The sequence below is a fragment of the Narcine bancroftii genome, chromosome 2 (genome assembly GCF_036971445.1).
Source record: "Narcine bancroftii isolate sNarBan1 chromosome 2, sNarBan1.hap1, whole genome shotgun sequence".
Lineage (NCBI taxonomy): Eukaryota > Metazoa > Chordata > Chondrichthyes > Torpediniformes > Narcinidae > Narcine > Narcine bancroftii.
This window is the reverse complement of record NC_091470.1, coordinates 276,826,581-276,840,975: the sequence shown is the minus strand read 5'-3', so window position 1 is coordinate 276,840,975 and position 14,395 is coordinate 276,826,581. Positions and strand designations below refer to the sequence as shown.

At 39.2% G+C, this 14,395-nt stretch overlaps 1 protein-coding gene across 8 annotated transcripts in view; it reads left to right on the top strand.

Moving 5' to 3' along the window:
* The window catches only part of LOC138755288 (septin-7), a 196,317-nt gene that overhangs the window by 48,347 nt on the left and 133,575 nt on the right, over window positions 1-14,395 (top strand). For all 8 annotated transcript variants that reach the window (XM_069921003.1, XM_069920997.1, XM_069921001.1 and 5 more), the window contains one exon: window positions 3,248-3,350. In XM_069921003.1, the coding sequence (XP_069777104.1) occupies window positions 3,248-3,350 (103 nt within the window). The remainder of the gene's footprint in view (window positions 1-3,247; window positions 3,351-14,395) is intronic.

The following is a 14,395-nucleotide window of genomic DNA, read 5'->3' as shown; positions in this document are numbered from 1 at the left end:
GGCCCGAAACATTGGTTACTCTTCTGATAGATGCTGCGTAACCTGCTGAGTTTTTCCCAGCTCTTCTGTGTATGGCACCCTGAAAATTGGAAGGGTAGCTGTTGATGGTCAGGTTCCAGGAATCTGACAATTGCTCTGCTCTTGAATCCTGTTGATTCTCTGCCAACAAGTCCCTTACTAATGATGAGCACGCTTTATGTTTGTTAAACTGTTTACAATATCCCCAAATCTTGGCTTTGTATTTGGATAAGTGAAATATGTTTCCCATAAAATGGAATCTTCACTGTATGATCGGCAAAACAGAAATGTTATGTCTGGGTTGCTGGGAAGCTCACTTTAGAGTCTGGAGCTTGGTAATTTTTCCAAACATCCAGCTGATTCAAAACCTGTCAGGAAAAAAAATGGAGAGAACAAGATTCTCTTCTTAAGGGAGATCCATGTAGCCTCTCAAAACATTGTTTACTGGCAAGAAACTAAAATGTTAAAAGCATGCAGTGATTTTAGGCCTAAGCTAGACTTGGCCTTTTCTCAGGAGTGGTAGTAATAACAACTTTCAATGTATGTTTATTTATTAATTTATTATTACTGCTGCTATGTCTGGATGTATTTGTACAATCAGATGACAATGACCTTGAAGTAAGTCACGAAAATCTGTAGTCACTGTGGTTGAAGTAAAAATGCAAAATGCTGGAGAAGCTCAGCTGGTCAAACAGTGTCATTTATGTAGCAAAGATAAAAATAAATAACATGTTTTGGGCTTGAGCCCTACAGCAGGCATCTGAATAAAAGGATGGGGGTGGGGGGGCAAGAGGGGGTGGTAAAGGCGATAGGTGGAGGAGGGGACAACAGGAATGAGGAGGGATGGTTAGGTGGGTGGAGGGGGAAGGGAGGGGAGAACTGGAAAAGCTGGAAAGGGGGAGGGTAAAGAAAAGGCAAGCTGGTCAGCAGAAGTTGATGTTAATGACATCTGGCTGGAGAGTGCCCAGATGGAAAATGTGGTGTTGTTCCTCCAATCTGCAGGTAGTCAGGATGGGACAGTACACAAGGTCATGGACAGATGTGGGCATGGGAGAGTATCTCAGAATTGAAATGGTTGGCTACTTTTGTAGCGGAGGTCTCAGTGAAGCGACCTGCGACTAGTCTCTCCAATGTGGAGAAGTAACTTTACTTCCTGTGTGACCTGCTGGGTTTCTCCAGCATAATTGTGTGTTTAATTTATTATTCCCTTGCAGTTCCTGAGCATGTTTTCTGCTATGTTCTCAGATTTCAGAGTTCAAACAAGATTTTGGATGAATTATCTGATTTTTGTTGAACCTTAGCAATAAATGAATAAATTGTATTGATAAAAATACCTTCTGGCTAGCTATCAGCCTTTTTATCAAAATTAATAAAAAAGACCTGCTAAAGTTCAAAATTATGCTTGTAATTGGAATCTGTAGCCTCAGCACTACATTGGAGTATTCTCGTTCTTATCTCTTGCCTTCAGTAATTTATGAAATTTATTATTTGGGAAAAATAATTGGGCAGATCAAAACAGTTTGGTTCATCGTTTGAACATGGAACATTATAGCACAGAGGAAGCCTTTTGACCCACGATGTTGTGCTGACCTATATAAAACAACTTGACAACCTGAACTTTCCCTATTTTTCTTTGATCCTCCCTATTTCCTCTGCCTTCAGGCATGTTACCTCCTTTATCATGACAAGGCCTAACCTTCACTCTGGTCATCCTTCTGTTCATATATATTCATAGAAAGGCACGGGGTTAATCCTATTTGCTAAGGCCTTCTCATGCTTCCTCCTTGCTCTCCTAATTCCTTTCTGAAATTCCTCTCTGTTATGGTATTTATTTTAATTGTTTTCAACAGTTTCTGACTACCGGTAAATTCATTCAGTGAAATCTTGAGTAGCTTTTGCATTTCAGATATTCAGTTTTTTGTTCAGGTGATCTGCAACACCTGAAGTAGTGTCAGATGGAGAGAGCAGTGAGATATTATTAATTTTAGCCTAATGCAATAAAGAAGTGGCAGATGAGTTGAGTGAATTGACTTCCCCTTCAGTTGCAAGCCCCTTTGGTCCATAAAAATGTTGTGAGCTAAAGTTTTCAGTGTGACATAAATGCTACAAACTTCCAAGAAATTTGCCTCACAATGTGACATCTGATTTGTACATAATAGTCTGGGCAAATAATTTGCCGTGATTCAGAATGCTGGAACTTATGTGTGAATTTTTAAAAGTTCCTTGGTGCCACGCCCTTTCTAAAATTTGCCAATATAGAATACTGGTTTTAGTCAATGTCCCAACTAAGAGCCTGTGGAACTCGAAGGAAGTTAGCAAATTGAATAAAAAAATAATGCTTGCCTTCATGGGGCTGGGTATTGAGTACAAAAGTTGGGATCTCGTGATAGAGCTGTACAAGTGTTGGTGAGACCATGTGTAGTACTGTGTGAAGTTCTGGTTGCACAGCTATAGAAAGACTGTCATTAAGTTGGAAGGGATGGAAAAAAAAAGATTCACTTGATGTTATGAGGACATGAGAGCTTGCGCTAGAAGAGGCTGGGGTCTTTGTTCCCAGATAGTGATACATGACTTCAAGTGAAGGGTGATAATGTTGGCTGAGGGCTGTCTGGTTTCACAGACACTGGAGAAATGGCTGTAGATTTTTTTTCCTGTCCTTTCAAAGAGGTGATCCTCCATGTTACATGGGCTTCTTAATTTGTAAATATTGCAGAAGAAGGCAACAGGAAAAGGAGGGACACAGCTGATTCATTAATTTTAACCTGACTGGTGCTTTGAATTGTGGGTCACTAGTGGTTAGTGACTGTAAGTGATTAGAATTTTGTGTGTAAATAGTTGTCTTTGTAAATCTTTTATGTATCAAGGATTTTAATATGTTTATCGAATAGTCGATGTAATTGTATTTGGACTAATCTTTACCTTTTTTTTGTTTCATGCTCTGCTGGGGTTGATCATACTGCATCTTATTTTGAATTCTCATGCCACTTGGATATTTCATTGTCTGAAATTTTGGACTTCTGGGTTTAACAACAGCAGTAAGTATCCAAAATATTATTTTCTTAATTGAACCTGATGTGAAATTGTCTGGCTTTCTTGACATTTAGTTGTGATGGTTAAAATTAGAAAGTTTGCTGTGTCAATTTTACTTGGCTCTTCCACTACTGAGTTTGTTTTTGGTGTGAGTTTATTGGTTCTCCTGCAGAAATTAATTGTGATTGTTTTGTTGCAGCAACAAAAGAATCTTGAAGGATATGTGGGTTTTGCAAACCTTCCTAATCAAGTGTACAGAAAGTCTGTGAAGAGAGGATTTGAATTCACATTGATGGTTGTGGGTAAGTGATTCATAATGTATTGAATATGGCAATCATTACTCTGTTAATTAATTGTAGAGGTCTTGTTCAAAAGAAGTTGATGCCAAAAAATAGTTGATATTTTGGCACAGAGGACCTATTTGCAGAGTCTAATCCTGAACCTCTACTCTTGAATGTCTCAATCTTGTTTCTTTTAGCCAATGAATTTACCTAAGAATCCATGGTTAGTTCAGATTTCCTTGAACTAAAGAGAAAGTCACTTTTTCATGTTTGGTTGTCATTTGAGAGCAGATTCCTACTTGAACCATCCTTGTTAAAGTATGCTTGCCCTTGCTGCTTAAATAGAGTTGGCAGGAGCTGTACTATGAACAAAAGGTGAAAAGATGTAAAAGGACAAAACAGAGAATAATCATATAAACACCATTACATTTCTAGGAAGGTTGTAGTACAAGCAAAAGTACTGGGGTGGGAGGGGGTTGGTGTGGGGAAATTTGTAAAGCTAGATAGTGTTTTCAAATTGGCAAAAACATTTTAGGTCCAGAATCTACTGTGGTTCATTCCTAGTGATCCCTCTGCTAAGAGGTAAACTCATCAGAATGTTGCAGATGTTGGGGTCGGGTGCAATACACAAAAGTCCTGGATAAACTCAGCAGGTCTTGCAGTAGCCATAGGAAGTAAAAGATAATTACGTTTCAGGCCTGAGCCCTTTGTCAGGAAACTTTCTGAAGGTCCCAGGCCTAAAACGTTGACTGTCTTTTAATTCCTATTGATGCTGTATAACCTACTGAGTTTCTCCAGCACTCTTGTGTATTGAGATAGACTCATCAGAATGCTGAGGGTTTCCAGTATTTTCTGTTTTTTTTTATTTTCTGCATCTTCAGTTGATTTTCTGTGAACCTTCACAAACATGGGGAAAGATCAGTTGGGTGGACGTAAACAAGATATCAGGTTTTTAGACTGTACAGCACCACTGCAAACTTGGAGTATTATTATAACAAAGAATATGAGGTTGACATTGATTTTGTGAGATGTTAACTGGACTTTGAATATTAATTGGAGTGGATAACTGGTGGTGTAATATCTGAGAAAGGAATTGGGTTAAGAAAGCTAGTCTCGAATTCTCTTTCCTATAAATTGTTCTGTTAGAATGTTTATCTTAATGACTTTGTGTGGAATTTATCATTAGTTGGCAATGCCCTGTATACTTGTGTAACTGTAATCAGTTTAGTAGTTCTACGTTATGATTAATGCCTTATTTAATTAGTATTGTGAGTGGAATTGTTTCTTACAATGGAGATGCACTCTGAAAATGAGGATTAATTAAACTGTTTAAGCTGCATGTCTCATGTATTTCTTACAAATTATATTTACTAATGTCCATTTTATAATTTGAATTATGCCCTTTATGATGAGAGTAATTGGAATGTGGAACTCATTACAAAATGGAGTAATCAATTCATTTAAGAACAAGCTTTTTGCAATTGGCAATTAGTACCTATCTAATGTTAAGTGATGTAGAGTTCTTGATTTGAGCCACTGCAGTTTGTGTGTTGAAGATGGGTTTTTAAGTAGGAGTACTACCGTATATTTTGGTGTATAAGTCGACCGGCAGATAGGTCAACCCCCCCCCTTCCCCTTTTTTTAGCCTAATTTTAATGATTTTATATTGTATCAGGTGTACAAGTTGACCCCCATTTTTTTTGGGCTGTCTGGGCCTCCAAGGAACAACTCAAATTTTTTTTTAAACACCCCAATTTCAAATAAAGCTGTAAATTAAGTTTAAAAAAAAAACCTTGGCCTACCAGGCAGCAGTGGTGATGGCCCAAGGAGCTGGAGTGGTGACGTCGTGCACCCAGCGGGAGCAGGAACCTCAGTTTACCAGGCAGGAGCGGCGACGGCAACCTCAGGGTCCCAGGTAGGAGCGGTTATGGCAGCGCCCAATGGTGGGGAGGTGTCAGGAAGTGCTGACAGTGGGGAGGTGCTTCCAGCATTGACTTTTATGCCGTATCAACATCAATCTGGTTTTTTTGGTGATTTTAAGGTCTTAAAAGTATATCTGGCATACAAGTCAACCCCCCCCACCACTTTGAGAAATTTTTAAAGGTTCTATGACTGGACTTTTACACCGAAATATGCAGCATTTACATATTTGTTACCCAGTTACCCAGGATGATGCATGTCCTGCTCTGAATGATTTCTGACAAGGCCCTCATTTCCTAGATCCCTTTGTCCTCTGCCTAAATGTAGCATTTTTGAGAAGTGCTATTGAAGAACATTTGCTGAATAATTGAGGTCCATCTTGAACATTACATGGTATACCATGAATGGAAGGAGAAGCTACTTAACGTTGGGGGTCAGAATGGCAATCAAGAAGTTGTATAGTGTTGTTGAAGTTACACTGATCCAAACAGATGAAGTTCATTCCATCATGTATCCAAAAGGTTCTTGTTGGTAGTGGAAAAATTTGGGAGCTGAGTCACATCCACAGGATGGTCAGATTAATATCCTTTCTTGTAGTCATGTTTATGATTGTAGATTGTGTGTATAGTCATTTCTTGTATGTTCAACAAAGAGATTTCTGCAGTGGTATTGCCATTGAATGTTAATGATGTTTAGATATTTACCTGACAATTGTCAATGCTTTGATCTTGTGAAACCTGAATGTTACTTTTGTCAGCTCATACAAGGCTTGCTGTATGCATTCATGATCTCCATTTCCAGAGGTGTTGCAAATAGAATAAAACATAATTCAACAATTCATTTTTCAGCCTATTGGATCAATGCAATCCTATCAGTCCTGTTCTGTATTTCTCTGTAGCTTGAAAGCTGTCTCTTTCCTGTGCCCCTGTACTGTTCTTGACTGATACATGACAAAGTAGTTGATAATCAGGCCTTACAAAGTAGCACCACAGCTCCTATAGTATTTTTCTGTGATGATTGACCTCCAGGACCAGTATGACTCCTAAAAGAATGTTTTGCTCCTTGATTTCCATTGACTAGATTTTGTTGGGGCTCCTTGATGTAGAAGGCAGTCTCTTCCTTCTCGCCAATAATTTTCTTCCAGGTTGATGTGGAAATCAATTTGATTTACTTTGAGGTTAAGATGTGGCCAGGTAATTTTCCAGGTAATTACTGAGGTCCCATTGTGGGGGAAAAAAAATTGCATTGTATTTTTAGGTGTTTTGATTAATTCATTAGTCATTTTAAATTGAGGCACTATGAACAAATGAGTTTTCATTGCCCCAGGGTCTGCCAAGCCAGAAGCCACTGAATTTGTACATTTTGTAGAATTAAAGCCAGAAATGGACAGGCATGGTGGTATTCAGTAAGACTATGATCAAGTAGAAAAAATTCAACGTGGGTGCATATCAATCCTAATAGAGAAACAGAAAAATAAGTATAGGAAAATGGCATTCAGCCTTTATAGCCTTCTCCGTTCAATGTGATTGTGGCTGATCATAGGACTTATTTATCCAATGCCTACTTTCCATATCCCTTTATGCCTTTAGCCATAAGGGCCATATCCAACTCCACTTTGAATATATCTAATGGGCTGGCTTCAAAACCTTTACTGGTAGTGTGTTCCACAAGTTCTCAACTCTGAGTGAAAATGCTTCTCTTCATTTCAATCCTAAACTGCTTATCTTTAGACTGTGACCTCTTATTCTAGACTTCCACAAAATTGGGAACATTCGTCCTGCACCTATTCTGTCTTGTCCTGTCAGAATTTTTTGTGTCAATGAGATGCCCTCATTCTCCTAAATTTCAATGAGTATAACCTAAGTCTATCCAGTCTTACTTCATCTGTTAGTCCTGCCAAACAGGAATCAGTCTGGTGAAACTTCACTGCATACCATCAATGGCAAGAATGTCATTCCATAGATCAGAAGAACACCATACAGAATACTCAATGTGGCCCTATACAGCTGCAGTAAGACCTGACTGCTTCTATAATGAAAACCTCTCATAATAAAGGCCAACCTATTATTTGCTTTCTTCACCGCCTGCTGTAACTGTATTCCAACCTTCAATGACAGATGCACCTTGACCCTCTGGTCTCGTTGCACTTCCCTTTTTCCAAATTTCTCGCCATTCAGATTATCTACATTTCTATTATTGCCACCAAAGTGAATAATATTGCAGTTAACTATATTATACTTTTGCACCTGCTGCATACTTGCCCATTCTCCTAATCTGTCCAATTCATCTTGCAGCCTCTTGGAATTGTCCTCACAGCTCTCACTGCCAGCCTTCTTAATATTATGAGGAAATTCAGAAAAATAACAGAATACTTTCATTTATATAAAATAGCCAGGTACCCAGAACTGAATCTTGTGGTTTGTGGAAAGTGAGCAATATTGGTTTCATAAGCATAAACATGAAATATATTGACGATGTACCTTGATGAAGGGCTCAGGCCTGAAACATTGGTTATGTATCTTTGTTGTAAAGAATACTGCATGACCTGATGAGTTTGTCCAGCATTTTTGTATATTAAACTACAATCACAGCATCTGCATACTTTCTTGTTTAACTTCATGAAAGATATTATTGTTGTACACAAGGTTTATGTGTACATTTGGTGCATGACAAATACTGGGGGTTAGTTTGTGACCTGAACTGGCCTTGGCTGTATTTCCAATCAGGATGGTCCATGATCAGGCTGTAGCAATGTAACTGGCAACCTTGATGCAAATTGTAGCAAGGGCTATCTCTATGGCATCATGCAGCAGTGTGTTGTGATGAATGCAACATGAAAATTATTTTTAAAAATCCAATTGAATTAGCTTTTTTTCCTCCGTGCAGACAGAATGCTAAAGATATAATTGTTTTAAGTTGTGGACAAATGAGACCATGTGGATTTGCTGTTTCCAGCAATTGAAAGAAGAACAAGGCACTGCTGGTACATGATTAACTGGAAAAGAGTCTGATTTGAAGTTGAACTGTGAAAGCAGAAACTGCTGAGATTGGATTCCATTGGCAGGTGAAGGGGATATGAGAACAGGATGGAAAAATATGTGGCCTTTGTGAATGGCATTCACAGTGAGGATCCTTGGTAAACACTACTGCATTTACTTTCATTGCCCAAAATTCCAGGTATCTTCAGTCCAATTGTGACTGTTTTAATCATGTATGAATTGAAAACTTTTTTTTTTAGATTGCTTATTCAGCAATTTTTTTTGGTATCTGAGTCTCATGCACGCCATGCAACTGTGGACATTTCTGAGATTTCAGTCTGGATACACTATCGGGCTCCCAACTGTGGCGAGTGGAACTGATTTGAATAAATGTTATCAGTTATTCCATACTCATTCCATTCCCAGCTCGTTGAGATTTCACTCCCATTCTGTCTGATTTTCAATATCCTCAAAAGTCTGGATTGTAGGAGCCTACTTTAAGGTGGCATTGAGCAGCTAATTATGGTCACCCAATTCTGTTAGTAACCATGCTTAATCTAGATGTAATATTTTAAAGGATGAACTTGAAGGAGTCAGCAAAGTGATATCATCAATATGGAATAATATCCTTTCATTTGCAAAGAGGAGAATCAATAAGAGTCTGAATTCATTTGAGGTCACCTTTTCCCAATGCACAATGGTTCTAATATATTTTCCTTGGCATTGACTTCTGTTTTCTGGGTGGAGAAACTTCCTGCATTTTTAGATTGTAAAATGTCACATTTCAGATGTTAAATAACTTTAAATGAAGCAAAACAACATGGAATGTTTCCTGTTTGAACAATAGGTGCTAAATGGTTCTTGAGTGGATTATGGGTTGCTTCGCAAGTTCAGTTTGAGAAGGTTGGCTACACAGCTGTTTCAGTTATGCATTAATAATGGTAATTGCCGAAGTGCTCCAGAAAATCTGCCTACCCCGCCTTACTCTTTAATCTTCAAGTGAATGTCTTGAGCTGGGAAAGCAAAAGGATAGTTGACAATAGCAAAAATATTTCTTAGAGAAAGTATGTGTCATGTAATACTAGTAATGGGAGTGTAATTAATGCAACTTTGCAATACCATTTTAGTAAAAAGTGATGAATAGATCAGGTTAGCGATTGAAGTGATTAAGTTTGAATTATATTCAAATAGTACAATAACTGAAAATGCTGAATTGTGCAGGTTAGGCAATGTCGACATGGTGAGAAACAATGTTTCTGTTCATCAGAAATTGAAGTGGTTAGAGAAGTATATAAATGAATGTGGAAGCAGAGAATGGAAAATCCGGTCTTAGGTGGGATGAAAAAATGAGAAGTGAATGAGGCTGGGTATTGAGAACGATGGAGCATTTTGTAAACTTAAAATTAATTAAAAATTAAGCATGGTAGCAGGCCCTTCCAGGCCATGAGCCCGTACTCTCCCAATACACCAATTAATCTACAATCCCCATGCGGTTTGAATTGTGGGAGGAAACCGGAGCACCTAGAGGAGTCCCATGCAGACACAGCGAGAACATACAGAATCCCTACAGGCAGCACCGGATTCAAACCTGGATCACTAGTGCTGACATAGCATTGCGCTAACGGCTACTCTAACAGTACTTCCCAAAGGTTTGAAATTGTGTGGAAGCCAACATTGACTTGGGAGGGATGATGTGAATTTTTGAAATATGATTGCTGTTTCTTAAACTAACCTTGAGCTTCACTGGACAGACATGCTTGGAGTGCAGTGAGATGGCGAATTAAAGTGGCAAGTGACTAGGCTATCCCTTATGGAGTGAATTAAACTGTTCTGGTTTTGTAATCTAAAAAGGAGTTTGCAAGGGTGCTTGTAGAAAGGGTTGTTGGTTGTGATAATTTCTCAATCTATTGCTATACAATTAGATTAAAATGATCTTCCACATCCCTGTTTTCAAGAACTAAGTTCTGTTCAACTAACCATCATGAGTTTTAATCGTTGCATGATGAATTGTATTACATCTGATTGAAGTTGGCAGTCACAAGGAAATCCTTATCTATCAAAGACTAAGCTAAAACATTTTCATCCATCTTCAGCCAGATATCCCAATTGCATCATCTATCTCCCCCCACCCCCCACCTCATCATCATAGATATCAGTCAATTTACAAGTGGACTTGTTGCATGTGATTATCATAAAATAGCTGTCAGTGCAGGATATAGGAAAGATCATGAGACCAGTCAACATCCAGACTTGTACTGAAGAATTTAGCTTAAGATCTGCCTGTTTCTAAATTTCTATGTAATTATAGCATTAGAATGTTATCTAGTAATGTTTGCCCATCTTATCCACAAAAAGAAGGGGTGGTCCAGACTATCATTCACTCAGACTGCACTGAATCTTGAACAATGCGAAAAGTATCTTTGACGCTGCAATCAACAGATCTTGCTAGTAATCCAGAAACAAAGTACTGCAGAGGTTTGAACTGCTCAGCAGCATTTATGGAAGGAGACAATTAATTTTTCAGATCGATATCCTTTCATCAGATCTAGGAGAAGTAGAATTTAAAATTAAAAATAAACAGGGAAGGGGCAGAGAGAAAAGTATGAAACTGGATGACTTTGAATGACAGAGACGAATGGTGATGGACAAGGGTAGTTAAAAACTTGAGGGGCAAGAGGAAGTGTAGCCTTCAGAGGAACAGAAAGGAACATATTCTTTGAACTTTGAAATTGTTCTCTAAAGCAGCGGAGAAGGCCACAGAAGAAGAGGTCAGCAATTTAAACCTTGGAGGTTGTCCCTTGATCTGCTGTCATCTTTCCCAATGTAGAGGAAACCACGTTGTGAGCACTGAATTCAGCATAATAAACTGGAAGAAATACAAGTGATTTGCTGCTTTGCTCCAAAGTGTGTTTGGTTCTCTAAGAAGGGGGGAGGTGGAATTGTAGGTGTAGAAGTGGTATGAGAAGGAATGTGGCCATGGTGAAGATGAAAGAGTGAACCTAAATGTTGTGGAGGATACATTTTCTCAAATCCTGAAAGGGAATGGGAAGATGTCCAATGATTGTGCACTTTTCGATTCCATTTGTGTCCCTTCACCAAAACACCATTCACTAGAAGCTTAACTATATTAGCCACATAAATATTGTAGTCGTACAAAGTTAAGAGGGTAGTTTTTATACAGAGAATCGTTGTCTTGGATTGTCTTTCAACCTTTGTCACAGTTAACTTTGGAAGTATGATAGAATGTTCTTCATTAGCTTGGGGAGTGGAACTCAATTTTTAAGAAGTTTTGAGCACCATCCACAACATGGTCATTACTACCCACATTTGGCATTTCCACCACTAATGTAACATGGCTGCAGTGTTTATTTTTAAAGTGCAGTTACTTGCCAAGGCTTCAGCAACATCTTCAAGATGTATAACTTCCAGCCTGAATAAAATCAAGAGCAGCAGCTATCTACTGAACTTTCCTGACATGGAAATGTGTTGCAGTTCCCTCATTGCCATTGGATCCAAATCTTGGAACTTGTTACCTTTATGAAGTGGACGGCTCTGCCATTCAATGAGGAGTGGTTGATAGTTTACACCTGATCCTATTTCAGCTATTGTCCATTGTATTCCAAAATCTCAAACTCATAAGTACCATTGGGAATAAATGGAACAGGTAGTATTAGCATAATGCAGGTTCTGAAACAATACGATCATGATAGTCCATAAAAATTTTAAGATGCTCCTCGGTGGGTTTCTGAAAAGGCTGAGTTGTTCTTCTGAATCTGTATGAAGCTTAACATTTTGATTGAAAATTACCAAGCGAAATTCATGACAAGGACTTGATTTGAAAGTCTGCAGATACTGGAAATCTGAATTAAAATAGAAAATACAAAATCCAATCAAGTCCTTTGCATTGTGTTGTTACTTTGTGCTTCTGACCCCTCTTTCCTCCCCCATGCACACCATGCAGTAATAACGGTCTTAGTACTTGCCAGGCTTTGTGGTTTCCTTTGCTGTGAGAAATCTCCTTTAAAGGAAACATTCAGTTATTTATTCATCCAAATAAGTGGTCTGACTTACCTCAGGATGAAGACTTGTTGATAGTAGTAAACTTGGGTGTCACATTAAGCTATTCAGTGTTCTCATTATGTGATCTTTTGATTACTGATCTCACCAATATCCTGTTTCATTTTTATTAAAACTGAATTATAGCAAAACAAAAGCTACTCAGCAACCACATCTAGTTGTTTGAGGTGAATGGAAGTCAGGAACTAAATGGCTTACAGCTATTGTGGGATATTCAGGAACTATGGAAGGTCTTGCACTGAATTGTACCAAGAATTCCAGAGGCTGGAGGGGTGTTGGAACTTTGTGAATCTTTACAAGGCTTTCGACATCAGTAGCTCTTTAACAGATCAGAACCCAGATCTACTGAACTAACAAAATAAAGCTTGGAGACCACCAGCTTGAAACTTCGGCAATTTATTTCTTAGTCTGAATGATTACAGGTTGCAATTTTATTTTGCTAAAGCTGTAAACTCAAAATGACGTTTTATTTTCATGGTGTCAAATTAAAAACATTAGGCAAATAAGCTTATACTTTTTGGAAGTCTTGTCATCAAGAATTGACATTCCAAGTCACAATATTTGGAGAAATTATTCTCTGGTTTCTTCAAGGATAATTAAGCATTCAGTTTTCACAACAGCCTTTCCAGGACACTTGCACTTGAGCAACTTTACATGTTAAATTAATTTGTGTCTTATCCTGTTCTGCTGGAATCCAGTAATTTAGCATGTGATAAGTCTAATTCATGATGACCTCTGCAACATTATGCACATTTGTTAACAAGTCACACTATATAGAGCTGGCTCTGAATGGGCAACTAAAGCGGCATCATCTGCAAAGAGTAGTTCACGGACAAGTTTCTCTTGTGTCTTGGTGTGAGCTTGCAGGCGCTTGACGTCCTGCTTTGCGGAAACTGCCAAAATGTTTGGCCTGGAAGTCAGCCTGAAGAAAACTGAGGTCCTCCATCAGCCAGCTCCCCACCATGACTACCAGCCCCCCCACATCTCCATCGGGCACACAAAACTCAAAACGGTCAACCAGTTTACCTATCTCGGCTGCACCATTTCATCAGATGCAAGGATCGACAATGAGATAGACAACAGACTCGCCAAGGCAAATAGCGCCTTTGGAAGACTACACAAAAGAGTCTGGAAAAACAACCAACTGAAAAACCTCACAAAGATAAGCGTATACAGAGCCGTTGTCATACCCACACTCCTGTTCGGCTCCGAATCATGGGTCCTCTACCGGCACCACCTACGGCTCCTAGAACGCTTCCACCAGCGTTGTCTCCGCTCCATCCTCAACATCCATTGGAGCGCTCACACCCCTAACGTCGAGGTACTCGAGATGGCAGAGGTCGACAGCATAGAGTCCACGCTGCTGAAGATCCAGCTGCGCTGGATGGGTCACGTCTCCAGAATGGAGGACCATCGCCTTCCCAAGATCGTGTTATATGGCGAGCTCTCCACTGGCCACCGTGACAGAGGTGCACCAAAGAAAAGGTACAAGGACTGCCTAAAGAAATCTCTTGGTGCCTGCCACATTGACCACCGCCAGTGGGCTGATAACGCCTCAAACCGTGCATCTTGGCGCCTCACAGTTTGGCGGGCAGCAGCCTCCTTTGAAGAAGACCGCAGAGCCCACCTCACTGACAAAAGGCAAAGGAGGAAAAACCCAACACCCAACCCCAACCAACCAATTTTCATTTGCAACCGCTGCAATCGTGTCTGCCTGTCCCGCATCGGACTGGTCAGCCACAAACGAGCCTGCAGCTGACGTGGACTTTTTTACCCCCTCCATAAATCTTCGTCCGCGAAGCCAAGCCAAAGATTATTACACTATATACAAAATATTTTAATTTAAACTTTATTGATTCAGATCAGTCTGTTACTTTGTAGAAAAGGTCTGCTTGGGTCTCAGATTAAAACTGGAATCAACCACAACCAGACTGGAAAAGGACATAAATATTTTTGGTCATTTGGTGCTTGGATCAGATAGCCATACTCAATCCTATAATATGGTTGAGAATAACATTTTATTGAAATGTAACATTTGTCCTTGGTTTGAAAGTTGTGAAAACCTTTGTTTTTAAATGTATTGCTTGTTAC